At 44.1% G+C, this 23,072-nt stretch overlaps 1 protein-coding gene across 6 annotated transcripts in view; it reads left to right on the top strand.

The window, feature by feature from the left end:
- LOC102546089 (carboxyl-terminal PDZ ligand of neuronal nitric oxide synthase protein) overlaps window positions 1–23,072 on the top strand; it is a 279,781-nt gene that overhangs the window by 169,420 nt on the left and 87,289 nt on the right. For 4 of the 6 annotated variants that reach the window (XM_006209048.4, XM_006209047.4, XM_072946224.1 and 1 more), the window contains one exon: window positions 19,846–19,938. In XM_006209048.4, coding sequence (XP_006209110.2) covers window positions 19,846–19,938 — 93 coding nt within the window. Of the gene's footprint in view, window positions 1–10,557; window positions 10,641–15,484; window positions 15,537–19,845; window positions 19,939–23,072 lie in introns of those variants that run through there. The other 2 variants (XM_072946223.1, XM_072946222.1) reach the window with 2 other exon arrangements.

Below are 23,072 nucleotides of genomic sequence, written 5' to 3'. Positions count from 1 at the left end.
ATGTAAATATTGTCCCAAGGTGGTTTGGTAGCCTTGGTGTCAGAGACGTTGGCTCCACCTGAAGTTGCCTTGATTTTTTGGTCCAACATGGCTTTGTCTGAGGCCAGGAAGGGGCAAAGGAGATGCACATAACTGTCTCTTAAGGAAGGTTTCTCGAAGCTGCCATAGGGTACTTCTGTTTATGTCCCATTGGCTAGAACTTAGCCTTATGGCCAAATCAACTGCAAGAGAGGCTGGGAAACGAAGTCATTACTCTGGGTGGCTATATGCCAGTTAAAAATTGGGGTTCTGTTACTGTAGGAGGAGAAAGCAATGTGTATCAGGAAGTTACAGGTAATCTCTGCATAAGACTGTGAAACCTAAGTTCTTGACCACTGGGCTGCAAGTTCCTGGTTCCCAGGCTCTCCATTTTACTGGGGAAGCAAAATATAAACAAGTGAAAGTTAACAGTGAAAGAGAAATATCAGTGAAGTCATGTCAGTAATAGGATGTTGCCAAGCATGTGGCGTGTGTACGGGAACGCCAGATGCTGTTTGCTGATATCCGGGAAGGCTTTAGGTGTTAAGTGGGCATGGAGGTCTATAACCATGAATCACCTGGTAAGAAGATTCTGATTCCCTTTCATTTCTGATTTCCCTTTCTGATATCAACACCTGATGCTAATTATCTTTACCGCCACTTTAATACTGGCTATCAGAGGATCACTTTTTAATCTCATTGGTGTCAGTGACCCCATTGTCTTCTGGTTCTTGGCATTTTTCTCCCTATTGAGTCTTATATGTGGTTACTTTTGTTGTTGAAGGCTTTGACCAAAGGGCTATCTGTCTTCATTTTCTGGGATAGTTCTGCATTGTCTTCTGTTGAATGCTGGGTTTCTAACTAGTCCTGATAGAAGAACCTGTTAATTGTTAAAACATTTCACCAGGATGGTTATAATTCTCACCTTTTGTCCTTTTCTTCCTAGCAGATACACATTTCAGTAGTGAGCCATGGAATGTTAGGCCACAGTATAATGACTGCATTTCTGTAGCTGTTAAGTTGGTGGTAAAGTGAATTCTTAACAGAGGCACATGGAAGACTCGACCCCTTTTTACAGTTTCTGAAAATAATGGAATCATTGCATTCTGCTACTAGTTCCTGTGCCTAAGAGCTTCCTCTCTCTTCTGTGGCACAAAGTAGTGGAGGTGGCCCATATGGTTCTTGTCTCTTTTGTTTGTTGGTGGCAGCGGTCAGACAAATAGAAACAGGTCATAATGACATATAGTGAGTAATTACTTGGACTTTGACCCAGCCAAAGAAAGATGTGTAGTAGCCCTGGTGTAAGTAGAAAAACTAGCAGGTGATCAAAGTGCTGTATCTGCCCCACTGTTTGAAGAGAGAAGACGCTGCTTCTGTTAGAGCTTTAACATCGCTAAAACTGGTGTGGAGAATCACACAGAACTTCCCCAGAGGGCCCTACCCATGTTAGGGAATGGTCATGAAACCTGGTGGATTCTCCATGTATTGATCTTTTCCTCACAAAGCCTCACTGAAATAACCATTAGAACAAAGAACAGGAGAGGAAGTGATCAATAAAAAGATTTCAGTGACTTTTTAAAAAAAGACAGAATTGATGACTTCAATTGAACAGAGGCAGCATCAGATGACGGATGTGGGAGAACTCTGGAAAGGCTCAAGATGCAGAGGGTACCAGTTGTTGCAAAAGGCAGAGGTAAAATGCCAAGATATTAAAAAAAAAATCTTAAGTAGAAGTCTTCATATTGAATTGGTGAGACCCTAGAACTCTCTCCTTGTTTCAGAATATTGATGGTGAGAAGGTTTATCTCTGACAAAACCGAATGGGCCCAGAGAAGAGATATGTAGGCCTTGACATTTGAAGATTCCTGAAACTGGAAGGCCAGTTGGCATCCTCATCCCTCTACAGGGAAGCTCCCTTGTCAGTGAGACTAGCCCCACCCACACGCAGAGCATTTCCAGTCAGCTTTTGACTTTCTTCTCAAATAGGGGTGGGCAGCCCAGAATCATGAACTATTTGAGGAAGTGATCCAGATAATAAACAGAGAAACAAAAATAAATAACTGGAAGGAGGAAGCTGGAGAAAACAGCAGAATACTTGAAAAAAACAAAACTAGAGTTAAGACACTATATCCTAAAATAAAAACAGGATGCTATGAAAAAAAATAATCAGAGAACTCTCCAAAATTAAAAATAGGATGGTCAAACTAAAAAAAGAAGTCAGTTGAAAGGCTGAGAGAGAGAGACAGAGAGAGAGCAGAGAAGGGAGAAGAGAGAGGAAGAGAAATCAGCCAAAAATTAGAGTCAAAATACAAGGTAGGAAAGAAAAGATTAGCACATCAGAGAATCAACCTGGGAAGTCCAACATCTGATAAACATGGGTTTTTAAAACCGAGAGAACAGAAAAAAACAAATAGGAGGAGTTTGTCAAGCAATGTAAGAAAAATGATAGATTGAAGTTTTCAGATGGAAAGAACCCACTGAATAACCAGCACAGTGAAAAGGAAAGGACTCGAGTATTCAAGGCACATCCAGGCAAACCAAGGCACCTCAAGGACTGATTCCTTCTCCAATGGTAGCTGCCCTGTGTTATCTTAGAAAAGGCCGCAGTGTATCACCAGAGGAAGGCTCATACTCTCTTTTAAGCTCATTGAGTTTGGAAACTGCCAGTCACCTTGCAGCCAGTTTCTTACTGTAAAATATCCTTGAGGCTCCTTGGTTATCCTAATCATTCTTTATCAAATATAATTTCCTTGATTTTAAATTGAATTTCCTCTTCTTTGTGTTGACGAGACGGGGGAGTTAAAAGATACAGAGATATGAAACGAGGGACTTTTTTCTACCTTTTCTGAGAAATAACTTGAAACATTCTAAGAGAGAGAGAATGGCTGATATTTTGGGAGCTGGAATGAATAAACACATTCAAGTTTTAAAAATCAGTGTTCATTTTTGAGCAGTGATCTGAATGTAATTGGTTGCAACCTAGTATCATCCTGATCAAAAAAAGGGTTGGGAAGAAATAAAAGAAACTGAGCTCATGTTAGCCTGGAGAAAAATTGTTCTTTTGAGGGACACAATTATTCCAAGCCAATAAATTGTTTTAAAATGACATGTTATTGTAGAGCTTAGTCCTAGAAGTTACTTTTATTTGGGCTCAGAATGTGATTGCTACAAAACAAAGTGACCCTTAGAGAGATTTTTCTAAGGGCTATAGCCACTATTTTTACTATTTTTTAAAAAAAATTTCTTTCAAAAAATAGTAAAGAAAACAATTTACTGGTCCACTCAGTGGCTTGATTTTCTAAAAGGTGTTAACCTCTTAGGGAAAGATTCAAACAGGCCAAGTCTGTTTCCTAAACTGATGCAGCTTTTCGAACTATTGGGCTGAGAGTCCGAAGACTTGAATCTGTAATTCTCAGAATTTGTGACGCCGTAACTCTCCTTTATCGTGGTCATTAGAATAGCCAAGCGTTTTAAAAGGAAAAATAAATTGAAGGAGAATATTGGCCGTATTTGGAAGACTGTCTTCCTCTAAAATCAAATGGCAACTAGCCAAGAGGCTGTGCACTGGATCCGTCTGCCTCTACGTATGGGTAGGGTTACTCTTAACTTGCACACTTGCTCACGTCGCTGGGCAGTTAGCCCCCTTTTTGTGTTCCTTGCTTCCTCCCTTGCCTTCTTGTATTCTCTACACAGCAGCCAGAGAGATCTTTCTGCGTTGTCAGTCAGGTCTTTACATTTGTATGGAAATCCTATAATAGTTGCTAAAGAGAGTATAAAGCTGAACCTGTGTAGCTCCTGTTTTCAAAGAACTTACATTTCGGTTGAGAAGATGAGAAAGAACAATGTTCCAAGTTAAGAGTATTAGAGGCATTTAATATACAGCAGTGTTATCAAACCAATCCCCCGAGTGCTAATTGCCATAGCAGTGTGGAAGGCATTCCACCTGGTAGTGGAATGGTTTTTATGGCAGTCAGGGGAGGTTTTTATGGGGTGATATTTGAAGTAGAACTTATGGAAATGCTTTGGATGGATAAAGGGAGCAAGCAAGAAGTTTTAAGGTAGTAATTGCATTAAGTAACTGCAGACATGATAAAATCCAGTATCTTCATGATGCACAGTGCAATTGAACTATTGCAACCTAGCATTTCACAAAAGTTGGTGGTTTTCAAATTTTTCTTTTTTACAGCCAAGACCCCTTTTGTCAAGCAGAATATTGCATGGAACTCCAACATCATAGACATGAGAGCTGTAGCTTCTGTTGGATGCAGATGGGGGGTGGGTGCTTGCCCATCTCTGCCTACACAGTTCCTCAGTCCTGGAGTAGGGGTCTGAGACTCTCTCACCAAACATAGGGCTCTGAGGAGTAAAGCTTAGAAAACCACATGTTTCAGTCAAATAGCTTGGTGGGGGAAGGAAAACTGGCCACTTTGGGTCAATTGGTAGAAGTATTGAGTATCAGTTTTCAGTTTCTTGGGCAGTGGGTTTTTAGAAAAAATTTTTGATCAGAACCATTTAATATAGTGTTGCAGGAAGATCAGGATAGTGACAGGGTGCAGTTTTTGTGTCTCCTCAACCCACAGCATGATCCTCAGAACACCCCCCCCAGGGGTCCACTGAGGGTAGAGTGTTTACTTTTTTCTGACAAAGGAGTAAGATGTGTGTGGCTGAAATAACTTAAGGGGAGAAAGGGAAGAAAGATATGAAGGCCAAGTTGGTGAGCACTGGCCAAGGTTAAATAGGATAATACATTTGAAAGTGCTCTGAAATTCATCAAAAGCTGTGGTGGAAAAAACTAACATGTGACTAAATTAGAGTGAGTATCTTAGTGGCAACGATATTATGGTAGAGTGGAGAGGAAGTGGCCTTTGAAAATAGGAGACACCGCTTCAGCCTTGTGTGCATGCTGGTTCCCAGGGCACGAGCTTAGCATTCAGATCAGTAGTAATGACCACCAAGCTGGCTGTTTTCCTCGTGTACTGAGGACTTTCTTGATTCCTCGTAACAGCATCTTTCCTGCTTGCAGCATGCGTTGAGGACAGGAAGGGAATTCTGCAGTGTGTGTTCCAGAAGAGTGGCTGATGGACGCTGGGGATGCTGCCAGCCACATAGATTTCCCTTGTCCACTCAGCACTCTGTCCAGGGAAAGAGGCACAGACATCTGATGCTCTGAGGAGGAGAAACAAGCCCAGAGAGGCAGCAATGTGACTGAAGACCTTAGACAGGGATGGTGTGAGGAAAAACCGAACACACTGGATTCCCTCTTCCTCTCAAACAGATGATCGCCAGATGATTTCCTTAGCTGCTCCCCTGCGGGCCTTCCCTCCACTGGCTGCTCCGGATGTGCGTTCATTATTCAGCTTGTCCTTCTGTCTGAGTCACGAGTACCTTCGCCCTTGCTTGGCGTGGATTCAGTGACAGGCAGAGATGTTCAGAAACCAACAGGGTGGTAGGCTCGGTGTTGCTGTGGGACAGTAGAACTAGGAAGCTAGGCTGAGAAATGATTTCTGCCTGGGAATGCTGGAATTTAATCTTGAAGTCTAGGGCCTATAGAGTCATATCCAGGCCTGATTATAGCTCTCCAAGGCAATAGGAACCATGGCTTCTCATAGAGGCTGTTACTGGAGACAGTCGAGCAGGCTTGGAGACGTAGCAGTTGGATGACCTTCTGAGTGTCCATTGCCTCAGCATGGTGATCCAGGCAGCAAACACCTGGACTGGCTGTGTGCAGCTGGATGGAACCTTGTGGCTGGGAAGACTTCCCTCATCTCCTTAGGCCAGGGTGTGGTTCTCCTGGCTGGGCTGGTCCTGTTGGCCACCACTGGGAGGCCCTGCCTTTGACCTGGGAGGCAGAGGGTCCAAAATCATCATTCTAATTTGCACCTTGGTGGGGACAGTGCTCCTCACCTTCAGTCTGTACCAACCCTGGAGGAGTGGGGGACTCCTGAGCAGGAGGTAGGGATGCATCCCCCATCCTGATGTTTCCTCCAGCCCAAAGTAGTTTAATTTAATTTTTAAAACTAACAGGGTAAGATAGATTTTATCTACAATTCTATGAATTTTAATTTATGTATAGGTTTGTGTGACCACCACCACCAGGATCAGGACACAGAACTGTTACTCACCCCTAATATCTGCCTGGTGCTGTCTCTTTGTAGTCATATCCTCTCCCACCCCTACGCCCTGGCAGCTACCCCGATTTGTTCTCTGCCACTACAGTTTTGCCTTTTTGAGACAGTTACATAACTGGACTCATACAGTTTGTAACGTTTAGAGACAGGCATCTTTCATTCAGCCTAATGAAACTTTCAGGTTTTGTGTGTATCAGTAGTTCAATTCATTTTTATTAATTTTTTTTCACATTCCAGCCAATTTACCTGTAACTTTTTTTATGGCAACACTTCATCACTCATGAAGCACCTATTTCCCTTGTATTTTTCTGTAGTATTTCAATACATAGATGCACCACAGTTTATCAGTTCACCTGTTTGAAGGATATTTGGGTTGTTTCTAATTTTGGCGATTATAAGTAGAGCACTGAACATTCATGTACAGGTGTTGGTGGGAACAGAAGATTTTCTTTCTCTAGGGTAGATGCCTAGCTGAGGTGTTGCTGGGGGTGTGGTACGTGTATGTTGATGAGAAACTTTGGAACAGCTTCCCAGGGTGGTTGTGCTGCTTTGCACCCCCATCAGCAAAGTATGGGAAGCCCGTTTGCTCTGTCTATCCTCACCAGCGCTCGGTGGTAGTAATATTTTTCAATTTAGATATTCAGATGGGTACACAGTGGGATCTCATCACGGTTTTAATCTGCATTCCCCTAATGGCTAATGATGTGGAACATCTTTTCATGGTAGACCATTATTCCAGACTCAGGATTATCCAGTTGTCTTAGGGAGCTGTAATGAGGTCTGGACATGTCTCAGTAGACCCTGAGGTTCAAGATGCAGATTTCAGAAGCTCCGATGTGCAAAAGTAATTTTTCAGTCCAGTTTTATAGGCAGGACTCTCACCGCAGTCCCAGTTCCTCCTGTCACACAGCAACACTGAACCAACCACTCAGCCTCGTTGGCTCCTTCTCATGTGCTTATTTGCCTTCCATTTATCCTCTGATGAAGTTCTGTTCAAGGCTTTTGCCCTGTCTCTACTTGGGTGGTTTTTTATTACTCAGTTTTCAGATGTCCTTTGTATGTTTTGGATGTGTCTTTTGTCAGATGGGTAATTTGCAATTATTTTCTTCCAGTCTATAGCTTGTCTTTTTTATTCACTCAAACTGGCTTCCACAGAACAAAGGTTTTAAATTTTGATGAAGTCCAATTTATCTTTTTTTTTTTTTTGATAGATCATGCTTTGGGTGTCATGTGTAAGAATTCCATACAACCTCAGGTCATGAAAATTTTCTTCTGTTCTAAAAGTTGTATAGTTTCACATTTAAACCTGTGATCAGTTTTTCATATTGAACTATAAACCTGTGATCTATTTTGAATTAATCTTTGCATAAGGCGTGAGGCTGATGTCATAGTTCATTTGTTTACGTGGTCTGGTCCCATCTCACTCCCAGGAGTTCATCCTCTTTTCCTGACAAGTTTGGCTTTAGGTTTCCATTTGAGGTGGTGAAAATTGGTCTCAGATCACAGATTGTTGCTTTAGGGGAAAAGAATCTCAGGAATAGGCCCCCGTGTCAGAAATCTCTCTGGCGATTTTGCAGCTCTTAGTAGGATTTCTTCTCTGTATTTTCTCTTCCCTCCCCTCCCCTCCCCTCCCCTTCCCTTCCCTTCCTCCTTCCCTTCCCTTCCCTTTCCTTTCTCCTTCCTCTCCTCTCCTCTCCTCTCCTCTCCTCTCCTCTCCTCTCCTCTCCTCTCCTCTCCTTTCCTTTCCTTTCCTTTCCTTTCCTTTCCTTTCCTTTCCTTTCCTTTCCTTTCCTTTCCTTTCCTTTTTCCTTCCTTCCTTCCTTCTCCGTATTTTCATCTGCATTTCTGAATAGTCAGAATAGGTCCATGTCTCAAATCCCACTGCCTCCCAAGGCTCCCTTGCACATTTTCCAGTCTCCATGCAGTGGTCTCATTTGTGTACTGCATGTGCCTTGGGGGTTGTGCTTGATACCTGTCATAGGGAAAAGGTAGAAAATTCAGAAGAAACTCAGATAGGGAAAAGAAGGTTATGGATCACAGGTTAAATCCAGCTCACTGCCTTTTTTTTATAAATAAAGTTTTATTGGTCCATAGCTATAGCCATTGATCTATGTTTTGTCTATGGCTGCTTTTGTGCTACAGTGACAGAGTAGAATAGTTGGAACAGAGACCACATGGCCCTCAGAGCATGAAATATTTACTCCCTTGTTCTTTACGGAAAAATGTTGCCAACTTATGGAGTTGAGGCTGGTACTGGAGATGAGTTTTGGGGTAGGGCACTTTGCTAAAGTTAAAACTGAGTCTTGCACAAAACAAAGGATATCCGTGCTTTTCCTGCATAAACCATCCTGGCATCTTTTGATCCAGTATCATCTGTTGCCATAGGAATTTGGAGGAAGTAAAATCTGGCGCAGCCGTGGAGTAAGCTAATGGTGATGGGCTTACGGGGCAGATGAGATGGAGTGGAGATTATGTGGTGCATCTGAGTCAGCTCTGGTGTGGGAGGGGGAGACTCAGGGACTTAGGGGTGATGTGACCAGCATTTACCTCTTACTCCTCCTGGCATCTTTGTTTCTCTGGGTCTCCTACACCTTATCCTGCTTCAGTGATCCTCAGCCTTTGCTGCACATCCAGACGAAATTAAATCCATTTCTGGGAGAGGGATCCAGATACCAGGATTTCTCAAGTTTCCCAGTGGTCCCCCTGTACAGCCAGAGCTGAGAACCTTCATGCCACTTTCCAACTCCTTAGACCCCGAGGAAATATTGCCACCTACTGACAGTAGGAAGTTGTTATGATTGAAAGCAGGTCAGTAACTCTTCAGATTCCACTTCAGTCTGGGAACTTGTGCTCTGGATACTGTATTTTTATCATTCGTATATTAGAGCTCGGTTTTTGCCCATCTTAACGTGGCTCTTCGTGAGAAACACCCTGTCTCAGTTTTGATGTAACCCAGAATATTGACATACACAATTGGGAGGAATCAGAATATTAGCACTAATGAAAGCCTTAGAGGTCATTCGTTCAAACAGCTGACATATCCAAATACCTTTTGGACTTACATACTCTGGCTCTGGCGCCTTGCTACTCAAAGTGTGGTCCACATTGGTCCATGACACCAGGAGTGTCAGCGTCCCATGGGACCTTGTTAGAAGTGCAGTACTTCTCCCACCCCCACACACCCCCACACACCCCCACCTGAAGACTTTGTAGTTTAACAAGATCCCCAGGTGATTCACATGGACTTTAAAGTTTGAGAAGCACTGCTTTAGAGAATCATGTAAGTGGAAACTTCTGTGAGTAGATTTAGAAAAGCTGCCAGTATTGTCAGAGACTGAATGACCCCTTGACAGAGACAGCACTGTTATATCTAAGAGCCCTCCTAAGCCTGATTTTGTTTTCCTCCTCCTCGAATTTCGTCAGTGTCTTTTTTCAATGTCTCCCAAGAATGTCCTTCTTTACACCTTCTATTAAACCATGAACACTCATTGCAGCCATCTGTTCTGCCTGCTGTGGTCTTCCCATTGTTTTTCCTCTTGAACCTGGAAACTCTAATGACCCTTAATGAGTGAGTGCAAGCACAGGTTATCCAGATCTTCTCATCTCATCTCTTTCTCACTGTGCTGATAGGTCTAAGCTTAGGGGGGGAATGTTGAATGGATCAGACTTGGGAGAGGCTTGGAAAGGGAGTTCCATGTGAATGCCTGTGTGACCTCTAAATCCCTTCTAATTCCTATGCTCAGATTCTGTGGTGCAAGGTAGACTTTTTCAATGTGTAACACAGCCTCTGTGTTCACCTGTGCTGTTATTGTTGAAAGCATTGCTGCTTTTTCCAGGCATGGGCTATTGAGACCATTTCAGTCTTATCCTGTTCTGTTCTATCATACAGTGATTTCATCCAGACATTTTCTTTATTCTTACAACCCAATGCTTGATGTATGTACCTGGTCTTCCCTAGGTTTCCCATTTCCAGTGTCTCTCCTTTTAGAATCCTCAGTGCTGGTGCCAAGATTATGTTCAGCATCTGCCCCTCTTCTCTTCACTGTTTTCAAAACCCTAAAGAATGTAACTCCATCCTCCTTTCTATGCAGAACTCTAATAATTTATTTTCCAGTCTGTCTGCATCCTTTCTCCTATCTTCTACCTCTGCTTCTGGGATCAACCTGGCCTTGCCAGACACCCTCATTTCCTTGTTGCTGGATTTTCTCCCCTGCCTTCCTCCAGTGGCTTGCCCATCACAGTCTTCCTACAGGGGATATGAGGTCTGTAATACGTTGAGACACACTTAGAGCTGGGAAGGTTCTCAGATACAATCTAACCCAGTATGCTTATTTCACAGAAGGGAGGAGTAGTGCCCAGAGAGGTTAGGTGCCCAAGGTCACGCAGCTAACTAAGACTGCAGATGCTTGATGTGGAGTAGCATCACTGTCCAGTGTGGCTTCTTCAGGGGACTTCATAGTACTCGATTTGAATCCTTTCATATAATTTTACAAGGTGAGTGTGGGGGTGTGTGTGGTGGAGGGTGAGGGTTGCAGGGAGGTCACAAAACATGACTGATTGCCTTCTTTTAAAGAGAAGGCCTTAGAAAGACAGAAGGATTCATCATTTGTCTCATAACCATTTTTGGTCTGAGGCAGAAAACCTTAAATCCTTGTTTCATGGCTCCACTAAATACTGGCAGACTTTTATTTCTTCTAGGTGTGTGTGTGTGTAGACATGAATTATACTGTTTAGACATCGTTGTGTCTTTTTTTTCTTCCTGTGGCAGATGAATTTTATGTCCCTTGTCTTCCTGCTTCCTAGGTACCGTATTAAGCATTTGGAGGAGGGTCTGGGTCAGATGTTAGGGAAGGACAGAATCGGTCACAGTTGAAGTTTGTTTTATTTTTGGCTTTTCACCCACCTATGCCTCTGTTTTTGCTTTAAAGGGAAAGGTTCTCATGTGTGGTTTTAATGTGCTCAAGAGCTAGTGGAGGGAAAAGCAACCCAAGAGCAGTGGATTATTATTGGTAGTGGTACTCATCTTGCTGCATAAATCGCCCCTTGGGGCCCCTTCATCATTTGGATTATTGTTCAGCTCGCCGTGACCCGTCAGTGTGCTCGCAGTCGGAAGCAGTGATGGCCGTATTCCAGGGCCTGTCCTGTCTCCTCTCTACAGGGAGCAGCTGCCGCTCAGGGGCTGCCCCGCTCACAACCAAGGACACGGCCACAGCCCACAATTGCCTGCACTCTAGGTGGCCGCTGTCTGTCATCCAAGGGCCTGTTTAATTTGCCCTCTCCCATCATCCCGACACGGCGAAAATGCCTCTCTCCCACAGAACATCTGTGTTTGTGTGAACCTCTCTCCCTGTTCCTCATGCTCCAGGCAGCAGTGAACTTGGATGTTTCCTGCCCTGCAGCCCTCCTTATCTTCAGAGGGCCCCTCTACCATGTTTTTCTGACCTCATTGGCATTCTGTACCCTTCCCAGGTCATTGACATGTGTCCTTGGGTGTGGAACAGGGTGGGAAGCAACAAAGGAAATGAGCGCAGCCAGTGCAATTAGTACGGGAAAGAATTCTGGGGGGAGACTGCAGGCTTTCCATTGAGTTGCCCAAGAATATTCCAGATCCTATGAAGCTAGTTTCCAATAAGTTCTTCCTCCTTTTCTTGCTTCCTGTTATAAGGTGGGGTTGCATGCACATCAGAGAGCTCATTACACATGTATTGAATGAATGCAGGAATGAATGAATAATTTTATTTCCTGGAGCCAGGATTCTGGGGAGGGGTGTTTGGGGGAACTGTGGGGAGGGGCGGTAGGGAACAAATGTTGAGAAACATAAAGAGCCAAGAGTCAGAAGATACGGGGTTCCAGGCAGGCTCAAGTTTTCTGCTAATGAAGCTGGGGAACTTTTCTATTTTTAACCATCTTTGGGTAGTGGCTTCTTCATCCCTAAGATGAAATATTTGGTCAACATTTGTGGTCCCAAATATTTCAAACATAAGGATTCCTATAAAATTTAGTTGATGAAGTATTTTGGAAGATTTTGCACAGGGAAGGAAGCCAACAAAAATGAAAAGGCTACATACTGAATGGGAGAAGATGCTTAGAAATATATTTGATAAGGGGTTGACATCCAAAATATATTAAAAAGACTCATACAGTTTTATATCAAAACAACCCAGTTAAAAAATTGGCAGACGACCTGAATAGACATTTTTCCGAAGAAGACATACAAACGGCCAATAGGCGTGGGAAAAGATGCTCAGCATCACTAATTGTTAAGGAAATACAAATCGAAACCACAGTGAGCTACCACCCCACACCTGACAGAATGGCCATTATCAAAAAGACAAGAAACAAGTGATGATGAGAATGTGGAGAAAAGGGAACCCTCATGCAAACCTCATGTTGGTGGGAATATAAATCGTTGCAGCCACTGTGGGAAACAATATGGAGGTTCCTCAAAAAACTAAAAATAGAGCTACCGTGTGACGCAGCTATTACACTTTTGGGTATTTATCTGAAGAAAATGTAAACACTAATTCAAGAAGTTCTGTGTACTCCTATGTTCATTGCAGCCTTGTTTACAGTAGCCAAAATATAGAAGCAACTTCAGATTCCATCAATGAATGGATAAAGACACTGCCACTGTGTATGTATATATGTGTGTGTGTATACACACACACACACAATGAAATATTACTAAGCTGTAAAGAATTAATGAAATCTTGCCATTTGTGACAACATGTATGAACCTAGAAGGGGTATTAGGCTAAGTGAAATAAGTCAGAGAAAGACATGTATGATTTCATTTATATGTGGAATCAAAAAAGCAAAAGCAACAAAATAGAAGTAGACTCATAGACACAGAGAACAATTTGGTGGTTGCCAAAGGGGATGGGTTTCAGTGGGGAGGGATGAAATAGGTGAAGAGATTGAGGTGAGGTACAAACTGCCAGCTATAAAATAAATAAATCATGAGGATGTAATGCCAGCATAGGGACTGTGGTCAATATTGAAATAACTGTATGGTGACAGGTGGTAGCTAGACTTGTCATGGTGATCATTTTGTAATGTATAAAAATATCAAATCACTGTGTTGTATACCTGAAACTAATATAGTATAAGTAAATTATAACTCAGTGAAACAGAAGAAAAAAAATCACAGTGTATATCTGCAGCCTGTGTAGCCAGATTAAGAGGGGAGTGGAAAGGGAGAAATTTTATCTCCCTCCTCACCCTTAAAATTGTGAGTTTCTAAATTACTCCTGCCATTTGTAAGCTTGGATCTCCCTGAAGAGGGGGAGGGGAAGATATCCTGAAAGACTGTCCAAAGGAAAAATGAGTTAAACTGAGGACTACTGTTTTAAGCCAAAGTAGACTGAATTACCTGATGAGGACAAATTTCAAATTCCCCCAACTCACATAGTAAGTAGAAATAAGGCCTTCAGAGCAAAATGGAAGATGCTTATAGGAAAAAGGAGAAACTGCTTTTTTGTATAGCTGAATTTTAGTATAAATTTTTAAGCTTCTGTGTAACTGATGTACTGAAAATGCTTGAACGTAGTGTGCCAGTCTCTGATAATTTCTTTAGGGTAATTAGTTGATAGGATTACTGAGATCAAATGATATTAAGGTTTTAGGACTGATACGTATTTATAAATTTCTTTCCTAAAAAGTTGTACCAATTTAGATTCCCAGCAGTAGTATATAAGCGTCTGTCTTATCACATTCTCACGATAATAGACAGTTTGTAAAAGTATTTGACAATTTGGTACATTAAAAATAGAATGTCATTTAAAAGTCTCTGATTAGTAAGGCTGCACATCTATATGAGTTCATTTTCTTTTTGTACTTTTCCTATGAGCTGTGTACTCATTTCCGTAAAGGTGTAGGTGATGTTTGTACTATTATGAAAAGATATCTATAAATTTGGAATGCACTTTTTAGCGTAAAAAATGTCAGAGATGCAAAATGCATAAAACACAGTGAGTGAACACCTGATACCTACCACCTAGCAGAATTTCCTCCCACCATAATAGTTGTCATTTTAACACCTCTGATTTAGAAAATGGATGGCAGCAAATAGCAGAGATGCTTTTATAAGAAACTATACTTTGTTACAATAGTATCTATGCTTTAAAAAGAATAGTATGTGTATGATCAAGACACACTGATTTTGAATAAGGCAATTCTAGATGCAAATGTTTCTATGGCCCAGAGTAATGTTCATGAATAATGTGATTGATCTCTATTACCTCCCACATCCAAAAAATCCCAACTTCTGGCCCTACCCTGGGCCTGCCGAATGATCATGTCTGAGGCCTCAGTCTCGAATTCTGTCTTTTTATCAGATGCCTCAAATGGGACTTAAAAGGAGTCTTAGATTTCCTTGTCTACAGAGCTGGGTAATACTTATATTTTACACTTATGATGCAATGACAATGAATATTCCTTTCTTTAAAAAGTGGCTCCTCTGCTTCCTTTTAAGCAGTTTGCAGTTTGTGGAGATTTTATTTATACCCAACTTTCAGTGATATGTCTGTTGCTAAAATAAGTTATGCTGGGCTCGAGGTTGATAGATAGGAAGTAAATGTCTGTACCAGGAAGCCTCAAAGGTACTATAGAATCTGGATTCAGTACCAGCTTTGCTCTTTGTCTTGCTTGCATTTCTGAGGTTTTGTAGGAATGAACAATGCAAGTCGCTGAGCCACACGACAGTGTCAGGGACTGCCATGGCTCTTGGGAGCCCTGGTCCTTAGATTCTGTCCCCACAGGCACAGGAGCTGGAACTTAGGGAAGCTGGGTGGCCCAGAGAACAGAGGTTTACCTGCATGACCATTCATTCCCATTCATTACCTCATTGTCCCATGATGGAGACTCTAAGTTATTTCCTTAAGTGTGGATCAAGCAAAAGAGTTTATCAATGTGCTATGGAATATGGAAGAGTTAAAGTCGGATCTTCCTAAGGTCTTTATGCCCATGGAATGGAATCCAGGTTTTAATAACTTAAATTGTTAATCAATGAAATAACTTCTGGAAGATGTATTTTACCTTTGTGGACAGTGTCATATTTTCTCAGGTTCTGTGAATAACCACTGCCAACTGGGTTCATTAATTTATTGGATGTTTATTTATCCCCCTCCTGTCCCCTGGTGCTATATTCTTGAGTACAAATATGTGTAAATCATATTTCTCATTCTCAGGGAGGGCCTGACCTAGTGGGGAGATACACAAACAACCTATCAATGCTGAGTGATAATGGAGGCTCACATGTTGCTGTAGTAACCAAGCTGATGGCACAATTCTGTGGGAGGATGTGGGAAGGGGGAGTTGACCTGCAAGACTTTGCTGTGCAGAAGGCTAAGTAGATAATTTAAGAATAAGAAGGAGTTCACCAAGCAGATGGTAAGGGGGAGGGCATTCTGGGCATAGACAGTAGCAAATGCAATTACATGAAAGTTTGGAAAAATACGACGTGTTCGACTTGCATGTGGGAGAGTGACAGAAATAACCTTTTGCAAGCAGCTTGAATTAAAGTGGACTTGCCACGAGGAGAAATGTATTTGTTATAGTGTTTTCAGATTTTTAACTTTTATTGCGGTAACATATACATTACAAAAAGATTTTCATTTCAGCCATTCTTAAATGTACAGTCCTAAGGCATCTACACACAGCGTTCACTTTGTTGTGCAGTCATCACCACCGTCCACCCGCAGATCTCTTCATCTTTCAAAACTGAAGCGCTGCACCCATAAACACTAACTCCTCATTCTCTCCCATTCCCCATCCCCTAACAACCACCATCCTACTTTCTGTCCTTATGAATTTGACTACCCTTAGATCTCATGTGAGTGGAATCACACATTTGCCTGTCTGTTCTGTCTTACCATCAACGACATTTAACATAATGTCTTCATGCTTCATCCATGTTGGGGCATGTGTTAGAATTTCCTTTTTAAGGCTGAATAATACCCTAGTATATGTCTGTAACACATTTTGTTTCTCCGTTCATCCGTCAGTGGATCCATGGGTTGCCTCCACTTTTGGGCCATTGTGAGTATGTGATGAACATGTGTGTACACAGATTTGTATCTTACTACCTAAGTTATTAAACTTTCAAATGTTAAGTGCAAAATGACTTCCTGCAAACCCTTTATAAGACAGTGCCTTTAGATGAGGTACTTACAGTTTTGTTGTGAAGGTGTGTTCTCACTCTTGAAGCCACAGTTATGGGTAGAATGTGATTCAGTGCTTGATGGCACTACCAGAATTCACTTATGATTATTCACCAGAAGCAAAGCCGTGAGGCTTATTCTAGAAAGGTGGTGAACACAGCTGGCTATAAACTGAGAACTTGCCAAGCGAGAGCATCACACTCTGCCTTTGCAAACTGAATCTCCTCTCTTGGGAAAGTAGCCTCTGAGCACCTTGACTCATGACTGTAAGCATTGTGCAGACAGTGGGAAGGAGTTGGGCAAAATGAATTTTACAGAGAACAGAGAGAGGACCAGCTTCCTAAGTAGCTGGTGAGAGAATGCATCACTAGGCTGAGTAGTTTGTAGACAATGTGACTGAAGAACCAAGGAGCTCATAAAGAAAACACACACACAGGGGTTCTTCGGGGACTAGATGTTGTCCTGAAAATAGGCTATTGAGAGTGAGTGTGTACGAGCGTGTGTGTGTGTGTGTGTGTGTGTGTGCAGCCCCAACCCTTCCCCTGATTCCTAAGAGAGTAATTCTGTTACTTCTATTTCTGTAGTACAGCTTCAAGCCCAAGGCTGGGCCAGTCCCTTCATTAACACATTCCCCTGCTGCAGACCTCCTGCTCCCCCTTCTTGGACACCCAGTGCCTGGGACTGGAGACCTACAGGGTTAGGAGGTGCTTCTGCAAACTGGGGAGAAGGAAACATTGGGGCGTCAGGACAATTCTGACAGCAGCTCTCTGACTTCCAGCCAGTGTTTTTACTCCCATCTCGGTTGAGTGTTTTCTCCTGGCTCCTGCTGTATCTGAACCCCTCCGTCTACCCAGTCCCGCTTTGTGGGCCTCGCTGGTGGGCACAGCACACTAGATTCCAGGGCCACTGCTCCCATACCAGGCCCCAAGTCCCTGTTTATGAAGCCCAGACACTTTACGTCGGTCCTTCTAGTCAGTGGTTAGTGTTCCAGAGCTTCTGTTGTCTTGTTCCCAAAAAGGTCAGGTCCCGTAGGGCTGAGTCTGTCCTTGCTGGTGGGACTCTGGCTAGCAAAGCAAATACATCAGGTCAGTCTGGCCACCGGGGAGAGAGCCAGACCTGTTGGCACAGACTCCAGAGTTGGCGTGGGCTTTGTGGGAGGCTGGCCTGAACCACAGACGGTGGTACCAGCAGTCCTGTTTGTCCTCCGGCCCCTGGCAGAGCCTGGGCAGGCTAGACTCCTGTCCTGCGGAGCTCAGGTGCTTCCTCCTGGGCCCGCCTGCCCGTCAGAGCAGCAGAGTGGGGGCAAAGGAGGGCATCCCTCTGTTCCCCTAGTCACTCCCGTCATCTCTGCCATCTCCAAATCCATTTCTGTCCCCTCAGTGAGCATAATAACATGGTTGTCGAAGTGAAGTATAATTGCCGTATAAATAAACCGTTTTATGATAATAAAGATTCAAACCTTTTCAGACGTTTGATTTCATTTCCCTAGTTGCCGACGGAGCTGCACTTTGAGTACATATCCTTCGGCTGGAAAGGGTCGGAGACATCTGACCACAGGACAGGTGGAGTAGGTGCAGAGTGTGCCCAACCTAAGAGGCCTTCTAAATAGCACTCAGGTAGTATGTTCCGGCAGCCGTAACGGGGCCCGGAACCTTATTTCATGCCTCTCTTGCCCCTTGTCATTGTGAAGCACTCCAGAGCATTCCACCAGCTGTTGTGAAGGGGAGCACCTGGATTGTCACTGTCATTGAGATTCTAATGCACCTCATTTGGTCATGCTTCTCCATGTAGTTACTGTGCCCACACTCCGTAGCGGAGCCACCTGGGAGTTATGTGCACAGTGGTTGAATTAGAGGCTGTTTTCCAGTTCCAAAGAGAAAGTTACACTTTGAGTTCTTAAGATCAGGGTGTTAAAGGCATGGCCAAGGTTTCAGATACACAGGCAAGGGGTTGGCCGGGGGAATCTTGATTTTTAAAAAGGTTCCAGAGAGAATGAAACCAGTAGGGAGGGGGACCAAACAAGAAAGAGATACAGTTAGCGACAAGATTCTTCTGGAAATGTAAGACGTTTAGGGGTCTGGTTTAGCAGGTGATGTGCTCTCTAAAACCCGGGCTGGGAGGTGACATTGTACCTTGCAGAGGTAGGTAGGTACTTATTCGCTGCTTTGACCTTGTTGCTGGAAAAAGGGAAGAAGGAAGTCTGTGGAGCTTGTGAGAGTGACATAGTGCAGGAAAGCAGAGACCGTAAAGCAGACGAGGGCTGACCCGTCTGGGGCAGCTTTTGTCCACCTCTGAGTGCTCCCGGGACTCTTCAGCTCTTATCTCCTGAGTTCATCAGTGCACCTCTCTGGCAGTGCAGCCTCTGACTGGCAGAAGCAGCCCTGATTTTAGTGACTTCTTCCCAAGGGAGGCACAGCTGAAAGGCTGTGTTTACTGAAAGCACGTGAGCGGAGGTGAATGCAGGTGTGGTCGGGAAATGATGCTGGTTCACCTCTCCCAGCAGGCACAAGGCCAAAGTCAGCCGCCTTACAGATTCTCACCCTGGCTCGCCCACCCAGAGGTAATTTCGGTTCATCTAGCGCTGCATCTGAGCAGAATGCTGCAGTCAGGGGCCACGCTGCGATTGTAGCCATGTCCTGAAGTGCATGCAAATCAGACACCACTCTAGCCTTCACCAACTTGCAGCCGCCGACCTGGAGAGGTTTGCTACATGGCTGAGGTCCTGTTCTGAGCCAGACTCCAGACTTCTCCCTGTCCCGTCAGACATGTCTGCTCTCCTTTTTTGTATTAGTCTTAATTGGCTTGGGGCTCCCAGACTCTGAAGCAGTCTGAGGTTGAAGCTTTCTCTTTCTCCTATGTGTCTCTTGCTCCGGTTTACTCTTCTTTCAGGATCCCTGCTGAAAAAGACAGCTGTTAGCAAAGTGATTGTGGGGGTGGGAGAAGTGACCAGCAGACTGGGGAGTGACGTATGTCGCGATCAGCTGGAAACCAGAACCTGACCTGACGATGTGAAGAGAAGTACTTTACCTCAGTTAGCCAGGTCGTGTCCTTGTCCCTAAAAACCAGACCGCCAAGGGGCATCAGCACTGACTCTGTGCAAAAGAAAATCAACTGATTTTCTTTCAGTGGAAGGGATGGAATGTAGACAGAGTGGGAGACTCTAAATTGAGTTCTTAAAATCAGAGTGTTAAAAGGAGTGGCCAAGAGAAGGTTCTGGATTTCTGGTGAGGCTTTCAAAGTAAGGTTTTCTGTTTTCACCTTGTTAGGATGGATCAAATCCATTCTTGTGGTCTTACCTGATAGCTGAGTGGTGAAACCAGTGACTATTCAGAGTGTCTGTTCCAACCCAAAGGTTGCCAAGCCCCTTCCTGCAGACATCCACCTGCTTTTATATCCCCTGAGGTGCTTCTTGTCCCCAGAAACTGCACCCGCTCCCTGGACCCATCTGTAGCCCTCTTTTCCAGGTCATGAGCTCTCTGGGGCCGTGCAGATGCACTGATCTAATTGATCTAATTGCTTTGTTCTCTTCTCCTTTGCAGTATGAGTTCAAAGCCAAGAACATCAAGAAGAAGAAGGTGAGCATTATGGTTTCAGTGGATGGAGTGAAGGTGATTCTGAAGAAGAAGAAAAAGGTAAGTGACTCTGAACCAGAAACCGGGGTGAAAGGGGAGCAGGGAAGGTAGATGTGGGGTAGCTTTTCCTTCTAGTCACTCTTCAGACGGACTCCTTCCCTTGTCTGGTGAGGTGGTCTGCCTTGACCTGCAACAGTGCTGAGAGGCTGCAGCTGGAGCAGAGAGTGCAGCGGGGCCAAAGGCCGCGTCAACTGATTGGCTCAGTCCTGGTGTCCCATGAGTGACAAGGGCCATCTCCTGTCATCCTTGCATTCAAATCCCCTCCCCTATTTTGATACCTTTACCACTGAGTCTTGATCTTGGGAAATGCTTTTATTTTTTCCAATTATTTTGAGGGGGGGGTAAGTAATTAAGTTTATTGGTTATTTTTAATAGAGGTACTAGGGATTGAACCCAGGACCTTGTGCATGCTAAGCATGTGCTCTACCACTGAGCTATACCCTCCCCTTGGGAAATGCTTTAAATCCAAGTGATGACAAGTATAACAGGGTTCAGTGGGAGAGAGGATGAGAGGAGGCTCCCAGCCCCATTGTGTGTCCTTGTGTCCTGTTACAGTTACTGCTGCTGCCCATCTGTCTAAGTAGTCCCTCAAGACCCAGCCACTATTCAGTGCTCAGGAAGTGAGAGGAAGGTGAGGGAGGCATAGGTCCAGTTAATGCAGATTCCTCTGAGCTGGGGCGAAACAAGGAAGTGGGCATGTGTCATTTAAACACCTAGCTGTTTTGTGTTAAAACCTGTATGTGCTGGGGCAGGAATGATGTTTACCCCTGGGGAAGGCTACATTTGCATAACGGGCAGAAGGGAGCGTAGATGTGTTTCCAAAAAGAAATGGAAAAGGGCTTGGTTGATGGAGGATATGTGAGAGAGTCTCTTTTTACCCCCCTGTTCCTTGACTCTGCTCATGCCTTTGTTTTATACTGACTGATAGCAGCACCATCACATACTAATACGTAGACCTCTTGAACTGCCTTTGATTCCAAACCTACGATGCTCTTAATTCAAATGGGACTCAAGGCAGACCTTGAGTCTGGGGATTCTGGAAGGTAAAGACAAATATATAGAAGTAGACAGATAAACTTGGAGAATCAGGGGTTGAGAGGGATGTTGAAGGGTAGTTATCTTGCCGATCTGAGGATTGAAATACCCTCTACATCCTTCCCACAAAAGACCTCACCCAGTGTACGACTGGACACCTCCAGTGAAGAGGACGCTACTCCTTTTTCAGGCAGCCTGTTTTCCCTCTGGACAGCTGGAAATCTGCAAAGGTCTTCCATATATTGAACCAAAACTTGCTCTCTTATGCTCCCTAAATAGCTTTTGGGGTGGTTCTAGAATGTGTTCTATAGCTCTGGGGTTGGAAGGATATAGGAAGAAAACAAAATATGATATACTGTTTATAAAGAATTAGCTCCTTCAAAATTTACAAGTAGTAGGGAATTTGTAATAGCGTATTAAGTATCCTTGACTTTATATACCTCCACTGTGGGGACCACGGTCCCCATCTTGTTCTTACCCTGGGCTATCTTTTCTGCCCCTCCTCTCCACCCCACGTGTATGCACACAGTGGTTAGCCAGTGGGACAGTCTTTAGAATATTGTCCTCTTCAGGAGTTCCTGAGAAGGAAACTTCCTGAAGCAAGCTGAGGCCTGTCGGGTAGATGAGACCCCCTGTGCCCCAGTTAAAAGAAGCTATGGACGATGACAATGTCAATTTAAAAGCAAGAGAAATCCTCAGAGGGAAAACAGACCAATGCAGCCAAGCTTGTGATTCAAGGGGCCACAGCTGCTTCCCAGCTTGGCTTTCGTCCCGTGGATCAGATAGCTTTACTCTGCCCTTCATGCGAGAGCAGACTAGTGGCTTAGTGCCCTCAGGCACCAGCTGATGAAATAATAGCTGTGATTTGTGGACTCTCCAGGTTGCCAGATGCTTTCACACCCATTATCACCCATCTTTTCATCAAGCCTGCTAGGATGGTCAGCATCCATGGCACACAGTCACCTCAGGAAGCTAGCCACACAAGCAAGCAGTTTCTTCCCTAAACTTCTCCCTCCCCAGGGGCTGAGCTGTCAGCCTTTCAGAGTCTGAAGCTCAAACTCATCAGGTTTGAAGTTATGAACCTTAGGATGCTAACTCACACTGACAAAACTCAAAAGAGGCTGAGGTACAAACTAAAATACCAGGCCTTTTTTTTTTTAATTGAAGTATAGTCAGTTTACAATATTATGTCTAGAACACCAGGTTTCACTTTAAGACACTGAACAGTGTTCCAGACCAGGTGCTCACGTTAGCCTGACAAGCACATTTTCTTCTGTCAGAGGCAAAGTGACGTGAAAAGACCTTAGGCTACTGGAGGGTTGCTCTGTGTGCACAGATGGCGTGAGTCAGCTAGTTGTGTGGCAAGAATGTTTCCTGGCCTCTGGCTCCACAGTAAGTGGGTCCACTGGATGTGAATGGAGGTCTTGTTGGGTACATGCTGTTCCTGGAGTCTGTTCAGACTCTGCCAAGGTTTGCCTTCATGACTCTCTGACTTCTGTGCTTTCATGGCTGACAGTCCCAGCATCTCCCCACCTCCCCAGTGCACATACACTTCCAGCTGACATAATCTTTACTTACAGTTAGGTTACATTCCAAGGCCTGCTGTCCTGGGGCCTACTCGGTGCCTTTCGGGCAATATACTGTACCTCGCAGTTGATCCATTATGGGGTGACTTCCTAGTTTTGCCTTGAAAGGACAGTCTTACTTCCCATCTCACCTTGTCCCTCATGTATCGTGTACCAAATGTGGTGTCATCCTCATGCAGCACATGAAAAACCTGAGGTTAGAGAATCTAAGTATCTTGCCCAAGGTTACACAACCCGGAAGGTGTGGGCTGAGGTGTCACCTGGGGGAGAAGCCAGCCTCCTTCCACTGAATAACTGAAAACCGAGCTGGAGAAGCGTCTTCCCCAGGAAATCCATGGGAACTTGTGACGCACTTTGAAACTCCATCCCTGGTAATCTCTGGTGTGGGCTCACCCTCCTGCTGGCCCAGAAGAAAGGTGATCTAACAGGTCTTTCCGAGATCTGATTCTTCTGATGCCAGGCTTGGGAAACGGGAACCTCCCATCTTGTTTTCTCCACCCCCGCCTGGTGGTA

Source organism: Vicugna pacos, chromosome 21 (assembly GCF_048564905.1).
Source record: "Vicugna pacos chromosome 21, VicPac4, whole genome shotgun sequence".
In the NCBI taxonomy this organism is placed as follows: Eukaryota; Metazoa; Chordata; class Mammalia; order Artiodactyla; family Camelidae; genus Vicugna; species Vicugna pacos.
Note: the sequence above shows the minus strand (reverse complement) of the source record. Positions and strands in the feature narration are given on the sequence as shown.